The sequence below is a fragment of the Limulus polyphemus genome, unplaced genomic scaffold, assembly GCF_000517525.1.
Source record: "Limulus polyphemus unplaced genomic scaffold, Limulus_polyphemus-2.1.2 Scaffold1, whole genome shotgun sequence".
Lineage (NCBI taxonomy): Eukaryota > Metazoa > Arthropoda > Merostomata > Xiphosura > Limulidae > Limulus > Limulus polyphemus.
The window spans coordinates 357075-367639 of NW_013665611.1; the positions used below are offsets into that span (position 1 = coordinate 357075).

Here is a 10565-nt window from a genome sequence, read left to right on the forward strand (position 1 = left end):
TGTGTTACATTCAATGAATATTTCTAGACCTAAGAATTTAAGAGTTGTATAATTATGATTCGTTTATGTAATTATAAAGCACCGAAGAAACTATACTCAGGAAATTCTAAACTTTAATTCTATTTTTACCGGACTATACACGCAAGGTAAAAATAATAGACTTTAGTTGTCTAATTACGTTTTTTTTTCTTGAGACTTGAGAAGAAAAATATATATATATATATATATCAGTTCGCAAAGGCGTCTGCTCCTTGACCAGTCTACTAGTGGTATTCTGGGACAAAAACAGCCAATAGGAACACAGGTACTAAAAATTAACCATGTGAAAAACAAACGATCCCTCAAATCATGGCTACGCCTATAGGACTTGGAATTCTAACCAGTTTTTAAAGGATCAAGAAGGGCTATAAGCTTGTATCCTAACTGGATTAACACCTTTGTTGTACAGCCCTTTTTTTTGGTTGTTTTTAGAAATTAGAAAAATCCTTGATGTTCAACGAGCTTAACCTCCTGTATTGCATTAAATAGTGTTTTGATCATATAGCACATAAAATGTTCTGTATTTTTTCTTACTAGCGTTATGCAAATATTACGTTTACTTTATGTGTGATAAACACGATAACACCCTGTTTTTGACCTCAAAAAATATTGTTTAAGGAAAATAAAAATCGAATAACACAAAAAGATGTGACCTAACAAAGTCACAGTTTGTTTATCATTTTGTATTGTTTGTTTGTTTGTTGCTTTTTGCGCAAAGCTACTGGAGGATTATCTGCGCTAACAATCCATAATTTTGAAGTGATAGAGTAGCGGGAAGGTAGCTTGTGAAAACCACCCACCGCCAACTCTTTGCCAAATAATTGTAGAATTTGTCGTCATATTATAATACATCCATGGCTGAAAGTGCGAGCATATTCAGCGACGTGTTTCAATCCCACGACATTACAAATATTTGCGCTCGTGAACAGAATACAAATTATTTTAATTTTCTTGATTTTAATTACCCAAATTATTCCCTTTTTTCCTTTGTTTTCTAATTTGAAATATAAAACTGACGAACTTTTTCTCGCTTACAATATAAGCCATCGGAGAAAACGCTAATTTAAATCCCGAGTGCATGTAATGTTCGAAATTATCACTTTACATCATATTTATTAGTCAGTATTCATATAAAAGAGCATTTGAAGCCAAGGAGTATTTGACTATTTCCAAGTTTGCCATCACTATACTAGAAATGAGGAGTGTCTTCCTTTTGAGGTGAAGATAAAATAGATTCTCACAATATACAGTATTCTGTATATATTAATAACATCCGATCAGAGTAAGCTACGTACTTAGAGAAACTAAAAACCAACTTTGCCATCATTATAGTTAATTAAATGGTATTTTCCTCACGCTTCTACTTATAAAATTTTTAGGAGATTTAGGTTAGCCTTCTAAATACAAAATCTAAGCTAACAGTGCAATATCATCTTTATATTAAAAGTATAATAATAAACAATAAAAAGTAATTGCATTAGATATACTAATCAGAAGTTTTTCTGAAGTAGCTAAAACCGAAACGAAATAGGCATATCCAACTAAGCTACAAGTTGGTATTGACCAACTACTGCACGCTCCTCGTTGGAAATATAATTAACTTAATAAATATAATAATATACTTCTCATACCTCCAGATCTATGAAACTACGTAAGAAGCAAAACAAATAATTTTTATACTGAACATGTAGTTTGGCTTCCACTGGAAGTATAATCAAAATAGAAATATTCGTGCATCCCTTCATGTATTTTTCTTTGTTGAAAACATGAGTATTAAAACAAGGAATAATGCAATATATTTATATCAGGGCCCTCTTTATTAGGATTGATTATTATCTGATCATATGAAAATATACAAGAAAAAAACCTCCTAGAAACATTCACAACGGTTAAAAGTCAGTGTGTTAAATTTATACTAGAAGCTCCATTAAAAGCATGTTACATCGCCATAAACAAGTAAAAATCTATAAAACTTCTCATTATAGAGAAATAACTATTACTGAATTTTGTTTTGATTAACTTTTATCCTTTCGGGGTATTAACTATAGAGGGTTAAACATTTCATTTAAACCATAGTAAAATCCGTTATTACCGGAGATGGTTAAACAATACTGCTTGCTACAAGACATTCATGGATAGTATTCACAGGGTAATTTCACGCGTTGAAGAATACGCTAATGGTGGTTTCATAACAACGGTTGATGAGCACTAATATTGACACATCTTTTGAAGTGGTTCCTTTGTAAGAGAACTTTGTAATTTGGCATGACTACTTAATCGTGAGAGAGCTATGTTCTTTTATAATTGGAAAATTTATTTGGCTGTTTTGTTCAGCTAATCAGTAGTTTGTAAATACTACTTTATAGTTTCTGTTATTTTTTAATCGTTTTCACCCTTAACACTATATACAAGTAGTTAATTTCCAGTTTTTTATCCCCCCCCCATGCTTGCTTCACATTTACTTTTTACTTCTAAGGAATTTTAAGATTTTGTATGCCATATTTATGACTGTGACGTCACACGACATATAGGCCAGTACAGTAACGGAAAGCCTGAGCATTGAACTACAAGTTTCACAGGTTCTGTGGGGAAAACATTTAACAACCTTAACCGTATCTCTCTTTGAATCACAAACGAACCTTTGTTTCATTATTCAACAATTAAGTATAAATATCATACAATACACATTCAGAACAAAGGTTATGATTCCAATATTAGCGTTCCGTGTTGCTAAAAATGGTGAAATGGATGTAAGTGAGAAAAGGTTTTGGAAACATATAAGAAGGCTTTGTTTAGACAAATATATATAAAAACACGCACATTTTTTGAGTGTGTTTCCTGTATAATTACTTGAACTGTCACGCCTTTGTTTGGGAGGTGTAAGACGAATGACGTTGATACTACCATCTTACATGAGAAAAGTGTAACTGAATGCAGCTTGAGATCAACAGAAACTTCCCGACGTATCTTGTTTAAGAAACAAATCTGCTATCATTTCAATCGCGTCTGCAAACCTAAAATATGACCATAATCCACATTAGTACTAGTAGAACAATATAACATATTCGCTTTTTATTCGGGGGGTTAGTCAACGAACCCGAACTTGGTGATAATATTTAACTTGAAGTATTGTTCTTGAAGTGCTGTAATATTTCTTATTTTCAGACTTCTTAAGTCAGGGGCGGATTCAGGATTTTGAGCAGGAGGGGGGTCCAAATGGAAAAAGAAAGTAAGTAAAACAATAAGACGGAAGGCATCTTACTTATATTAGATAAAAAAAACAAAATAATAAATTTTGTTTTTAAGGTTAATTTATGATTACTTGGTTTTTTTTTAGTTTTTCATTTATAAAATTTCTTTATCTAGATATTAAAAATATTTAATTATGCTTTTCCCGAGTAGGGGGGTCCAGACCCCCTGGACCCGCGCCTGTAAGTACTGTAATATATTTTATTTTCAGACTTTTTAAAAGTGTGATTCTAGAGATAGTGGGTCACTGAATTTATGTTACATTTTACTAGTTGACGACCATTTTGGATCTGCACTGTATATATTCGTAAAACAGATCTTTCTGCCAGCATTTTATGGATAAAAACGTAAGTTACTAAGTTCAAAACACATCTCTTTTTACGTAAAAGTTTTAAATATATCTACCACGTATTTGTTGTGAAAATAAATTTTAAATAATGTCTGCTTTCTGTGAAAACAGAATTAATAATTGAGTTGACTATGAAATGGGTGACTATTGCCTATTAGAAAAACACTTGTAGATATATATACATGCAGCTCATATGTGGAGGAAGATGTTTCGAAAGTCTTCCGCCTTTTGTCTTCATGTGTTTCTCTAATAAACAGGCAGTTGGCGCTCACTTCACATTCAACTCATTACGAATGATCTGCCTAAACTATCTATAACGCATTTAACAATTTATTAATATTATATGTTTATTTATCAAAATATTTTCCACCAGTTTGTTCTGACTTTATCACATAAGAGCAACGGAAAACAGTTTTGACATTTATTCTTATGACGTCTGCTTTCAAAAAACTACGTTCTCACCTGGTGCAGCCAGGAAGACAGCACAACACACCACCAGCAGGGCTTTGCAGGTCACCATCGTACGTTCACTTGAGTCGCTGTGTTTTCGATTAGACGTTCCTTGTGGCTCCACCGTCGTATGATCTCGAGATTTCTAAAGACGATCACATCCAATAAAAGCAAAGGTTAAGCACTTTAGTCGTTACTTTACAGTTTATCAGCAATAAGTTTGAATTTTCGCACCATAAGCAGCAGATGTATGCTCGTCCCGTTCTGTAGCATCACAACATGTAACTTGCTTGCCTGACCCAGCGTGTGCACGACGTCATTCCAACACGTCACTGATTGGTTGGTGGAAGGACTACTGCATGTGTAACAAAACCAGGCGTGTAATTATTTTGCCAAAATAAAATCGGTCACGTCTCAAGAGGGCGTTCAAAGTGTATTACATTGCTCCAGGGTCTAAATCAACCTCACTGCAAAACGACGTTCGCGGTCACAAGAGGATTTTAGCCAATCACAAACCTTATTATGCAGGAGGCTAAAATGATTTTAGAGCACGTTCAGATTTAGTAGCCTTGAATGACCTTCTGTCGAGTTTTTCGTGTAAAAAGACGTTAACACTTGCTGATAAAATAGATATAAGAAAAGTGAGGTATTACTAATGATAAACATTTTGTGCATCACATGGGTAGCTCACATGCATTGCCAAGAAAGAAAAACTTCATTGAACATTAGGTAACGTGATAAGCCCAATACCTCTCTATGCACGTTATTAGGAAGCAGTAAACGGTTTTGTAAAGTCTTTAGTTCTTTGTGTAGCACCTTCGTTAGTTTGCGAGTGCAAAGCTACACAATGATCTATCTGCGCTGTTCCCATTATTAAACCCCGAGTTTAAGCGTTATATAATCCTTGAAGCTTACAGTTGGGCCACCGGGGGCGTCACACGCTAGGCCACGTGGTATGTCCATTACCTTTCCTATACAGGTATACCTCAAACTATGCGTTTTTTAATATGGTGTTTTGTACTTTACGTCAAACCCACCTTAATATCTTATAAATTAGTTTCTTAGTTACTTTTATATTGTTCTTTAATCTGCCAGTTACGACCTATATGATTTTTAGCATTGTTCTTTAATTTTGATAGTGATTACTATGTTGTGAGGTTATGACATAGTTTTGTTATTTGTACAAACAAAAAAACTATTGTTTTGATATAACCTTGTAAACATAATGGTTCTTATTACAAGCGTTGAGTACGGAATATCTAAACGATTGGGAATATGCAACTCAGCAAGTCCAGTTACAACAATAGCCGTTAGAAAGTTGTTGTGGAACTGATTGTATAAGAATTACATGTGTCGTGTGTTGGTAGTGCGATGCCTCTGAAAGTTGTTGGGAAGGGTATGTAAGAGCTCTTTTCGAGACAAAACATTCATATGCTCAGAAACAACCCTACTTAGGTTTTGCGGGGCTCTAGGCATAAAGGTTGTTGAAGAGCTACCCCTTCCCATTTCATATGGGAATAAAAATGAAATTTCGAAAGAGACGCGAAGCTTTCACAGGTGAACCTGTGAAACAAGCAATATTCCATCCACACCAAGAGCCATAAGTTCTGCCTGCAATGACCAGAATAAGACCTTGGAAGGTTATACATATATATATATATTCTCGAATATACAGCATAGTATTTTATGTTTTTCTTTTGTTTTGTTTCGGTTTTTGATATCTTTTTTCCCCCCATCAAAGCTATACATTTGAAAAAAAAGCCCATCCAGGCTGCGCAGGTTCAGGGTTCTAGGCAGCTGTCTAGATCGCGAATGGGTAATATGGCACTGCAATCAGATCGTAAAGATGTGTTCAGATCTTGGATTTAGAATTTCTAAGGCGGGTATATACCTTGTGCTTCATGGCATTGGAAAATCAAGGAAAGTTGCGAAACTTAAATAAAAAGGACTTAGGTTGTTAATAAATAATATCATTTTTTGCTTGGTATTTGGTTGTGTAATGGTTAATATGAGGAGGTAGTGTGAGTTTGTGAACTTGATACTTTAAAAATTTGATAGGATAATAATTGATAAGATCTATTGGATTGTTTCTTTGGGAACTGGTTGGAAATCTCAATGTGTTTAATTTTTCTCTATCATCTAACTGGTCCTTACCGTAAAGGTGCAACACACACATTTTCTCAGACATGAAGACCGAATTTTGATCTTTACCAATCAGAGAGCCAATACCTATATTGGGAATATTGTATGTTTTCTTAGTTTATTTTAGTCTAAACTTTCCGAAGATAGGTTATACTAGTTGAAGTGTGTGTAACTGGTTTTGCACAACCATAAACCAGCTTATTGCTTATACCATCGATATCTATTTGAAATTATTGTTGAAGTATAAAAAACATTCTGATTTATTTCTGTTTTACTGAAAGATCATTTTGAAGTTGAAGTTTAGTGTTTTGAGAGCGGTTAAATATTTGTTATTACCACGTTTCTGTCATTTAAAGCACAAAATAAAAAGTAAACAACAGCAAAATATCTTTGTTTGTTTGTTTGTTTTAAGTTAAGCACAAAACTACACAATGGGCTATCTGTGCTCTGCCCACCACGGGTATCGAAACCCGGTTTCTAGCAGACATGCCACTGTGTCAATGGGAGCCCGATATATAGACCGATGAACAATTGATTTAATGGAAAAAAAATTGATATGTATAAATAACATGTAGATATGGGAATATTTATAAAGGACAAACTAAACGAAATACAGAATAAGTGAACATATAAAGACATTTAGAATAATAATACAAAAATCTCGCCTTTAGCTCAATATACTAATAAAACTAAACACAAGATCCAATGAGAAAAAACTATTGTTTTAGCACAAACTGCGAGCATTAACGGTAAGAATATCCGTGAACCTATTGAAATAATGAAATTTAATAAAAGTATTTTAAGGTGTTAAATAAGGATGAAGGTTCAGGGGGAAATATTGTGATAGATAGCGTGAAATTCTGCAAGCTAAATTTGTATGTAGATGCGATCATGTGGCTTTTGAGAAAAAAATATGTATTACATTCCTGATTATGATGCAGTAAAACTTCCAAATATGTAGTGTTTGAAATTATTTCAAGTCTCACGGTATTTTTTTCTCTAATCATTCAATCATTAAGTATAATGTATATTATATTTTGAGTCTCATTTTTAAGTATTTGTTGCGCATCATTAAACATTGGTCTTTTCTTTAAACATCTGCGTTATTTAAAACTTAGTCAATCTTAATGCTTTTTTGTGATTTTTTTTGTCGAACAATGAAACAAACGAAGTTTCGTCCATACCTAACGTCCTTACATTTTGTAGTTACAACAGCCACAAAAAATTGGTCGAATTCAATATTTGTCACGAGAAAACAAGCATTCAACTTCGAGTGACGAAAGAAAGAAATTCTTAATATTACAAAGCTATTTACATCCTCGTCTCTGTGGTTATTTATATCACTAACAAATTTTTGGATTTTTAAGATAAGTTTATATCGAATCTTGAATTGTACAAACTAAATATTATTGTCACGTAGAACTATCAACAATTGAATAATGAATGTTAAACATTTGAAATGTAGATATAAATAATACTCCATTATCTTAAACTTAAACGAGCAATTCCTTCCAAATATTTGGTATTTTGTGGAACTGACTAAATTGCTGTTGTGTATACAGTACGTTAATGTAATATATATTGGTGACATACAGGAAGACATAATACTTCCTTATATTCTCACGCCTATTCCTGACTTTCAATTATATACACGCCATTTCTAAACTGTAGTATTTGGATGTAATATAGTATTACCTGTTACACGCCCGGCATGGCCAGGTGGTTAGGGCACTCGACTTGCAAGCTGTGGGTCGCGTTAAAATGTTACTGTCAATTTCACTATTCGTTGGTAAAAGAGTAGCCCAAGAGTTGGCGGTGGGTGGTGATGACTAGCTGCTCTCCCTCTAGTCTTACACTGCTAAATTAGAGACGGTTAGCGCAGATAGCTTTGCGCGAAATTCAAAAAACAAACAAACCTGTTACACGGTTTTCCTGCAAATCAGTCACTTACGACTGCTAAATGGAGGTTCGAAGAATACCGGACTAAAAAAGTATTTGAGTTTGTGTCTTCCCGATCTCGGTTTGGTTTGGTTTGAATTTCGCGCTAAGCTACACGAGGGGTTTTACGCTAACCGTTCCTAATTTAGCAGTGATAGACTAAAGGGAAGGCAGCTAGTCATCACCACTTGGGCTTTTCTTTTACGAATAGTGGGATTGTCCGTCATATTATAACGTCCTCACGGCTGAAAGGGCAAGCATGTTGAGACTGCTGCTAGTCGAGCAACATAACCACCAAGCCATGCCAGGCCCTTTCTGATCTCTAACCAAAGTTGCCGAGAAGAAAGAGTCAAAGTCGATGCAAGAAACTTGGCTAACTACCAAGTGATGAACTCAAAAAACAAGGAGAGTTGAAGTGTACTTGAATGATTCTCTGTTTCCAAACTGGAAATTCTCGAAAGCACAATAATAACAAAAAAATCCCTTTAACTAAAGGGGTAACAAACACATGGTACTTTTCCGTACCACAACTCCCCTCTTTACCCCAGGCTGACCCAGCAGCACTTCAATCCAAAACAAAAAGAATAGTAATTAAAGTTTAACCTCATATCACTCAAGAAACATTATAATTCGCTTCTCCCCAGTAAAACTACTTGCTGTAACACAAAGGCAAAAAGAATCTTACGAATACAAATACGTAAAATTAGAATAAATAACAGTACACACCTTACTACTCCCTTTAGGAAGGAGTAGCCTAACCTGAAAATATAGTAAGCATAGAATACCATTTAACAAAGTTAAATACATGTACACATTCTTGAACAATGATCAAGTACTCCTTTAGCAAAGAGTAGTTTAACATGCTACACATCATTACATTAATAAAGATCAATGTACTATAACATAAAAACTCTAAAACATTGAAACATATAAAAGGTGTATTATACTTTTTAACAATGAAAAGGAGACAGAAAATATGAAAACAAAGCCCTTAAACACAAGATCGAACCAAAGCTTTCTGCAGAAAAGTGCAGAAAATAAAAATAAACCCTTTAAAGTTGCACTTTAAAGTAAACCTTTAAGTTGAAAAAAACCTACTTAAGCTTTTCACGAGAATAAATTACAAAATATATAAGTTTTTACTAATACAAAATACTATCGCAGAAAACTAATTACACATGTACAAAGTGTGCACATTAGAACTTAACCTAAGTATAAAAATACCCCTTAAGCCTAAACAAATGTAAATACATATAAACATTTGTTCATTATACAAATTGAAATAAAACATTTAAACTTAAACATGAAATATATATATGTACACTGTTCAAATAAATCTTAACCTTAAACATATATACATTGCACAACGATTAATCTTTAATTCTAAAAATATTTACTGTAGAACAATGAATTAAAAATACACAATTAACTAAATTAACACTTGTAGACAATTCACTGATCTTATATATAGATTAAGAGTGAAATTGGAGTTATTCACCTAAAGTAGCTCCGACAACAAATCTTCCAATGTAGCTGAAGGTTTTTGGTGCACTTTGGTGGTCTGACAAATAAACACTGTGGCTCTCACAAAAGCCTTCTGAAAATGCATAAGATCCTCTCAGAGACAATACTCTTTATTTTCAAGCTGTGTTGACAGATAGAGTACCTAGGCCTCTTCTGTCCATTTCGCTGCCTTTTAATTAGAGTTGTGCTTTAAAATTGCTATCTGGTTTAGCACGAGATGCTCCTTTACTTTTATATGGGACTTTGTTGGGACCTTCACCCTGTTTGCCTTCACCCATGGAGCCATTACAGGGACTGTCGCCAATGATGCTGAAGTTAATGCCCCAATCCACATTGTGGTAATAGAGAAACTTGTTAACATCACTGACGGAAGAACTAAGACTGGTGTAGCCACAGTGATGGATGTTGGTGGTGAAGCTGAATATGAGGAATGTCCTACTTGCATTTTAAGGCATGTAACCCAAAGGTGTGGAAAGTTTTTACTGGATGAATGATAAGATGGTCTGCCAGAGGTGTCCACACATAGCATGTCAATCAGGTACCTTGGCAAAGCACCCTCCACTGGGGCATATGATTACATCAGGATTCTCCACATTCAGCTCCTTGGTTTAGATTTAGATCATGACTTACTTTTAGATTTAATTTATTTCTGACTGTTCTTGCTCATTGGGTCCAGTGTAAAGGTCCAATTTCCATAGTAACCTACAAAGGCTACTTCAGTAAATTATGTGATGATAGTCATGGTTAGGTAATGTACTACCATCTGTGAATTGTGTAACTCAACAGTGTGTTACAAGCCTCATGAAATAACTATTCCTTGCTGGGACCTAGTTGAACTAGACAATTCAGCCAAGATTCTGTATGCCAGAAATAT

General features: G+C 34.2%; 1 protein-coding gene across 2 annotated transcripts in view; it reads right to left on the bottom strand.

Annotated features, from left to right (window-relative positions):
* LOC106459239 (tyrosine kinase receptor Cad96Ca-like) overlaps positions 1–4410 on the bottom strand; it is a 60683-nt gene extending 56273 nt beyond the window's left edge. For both annotated transcript variants that reach the window (XM_022387441.1, XM_013918875.2), the window contains exon 1: positions 4100–4410. In XM_022387441.1, coding sequence (XP_022243149.1) covers positions 4100–4157 — 58 coding nt within the window. In that variant the 5' untranslated portion in view covers positions 4158–4410. The remainder of the gene's footprint in view (positions 1–4099) is intronic.
* Positions 4411–10565: the final 6155 nt, after the last annotated feature.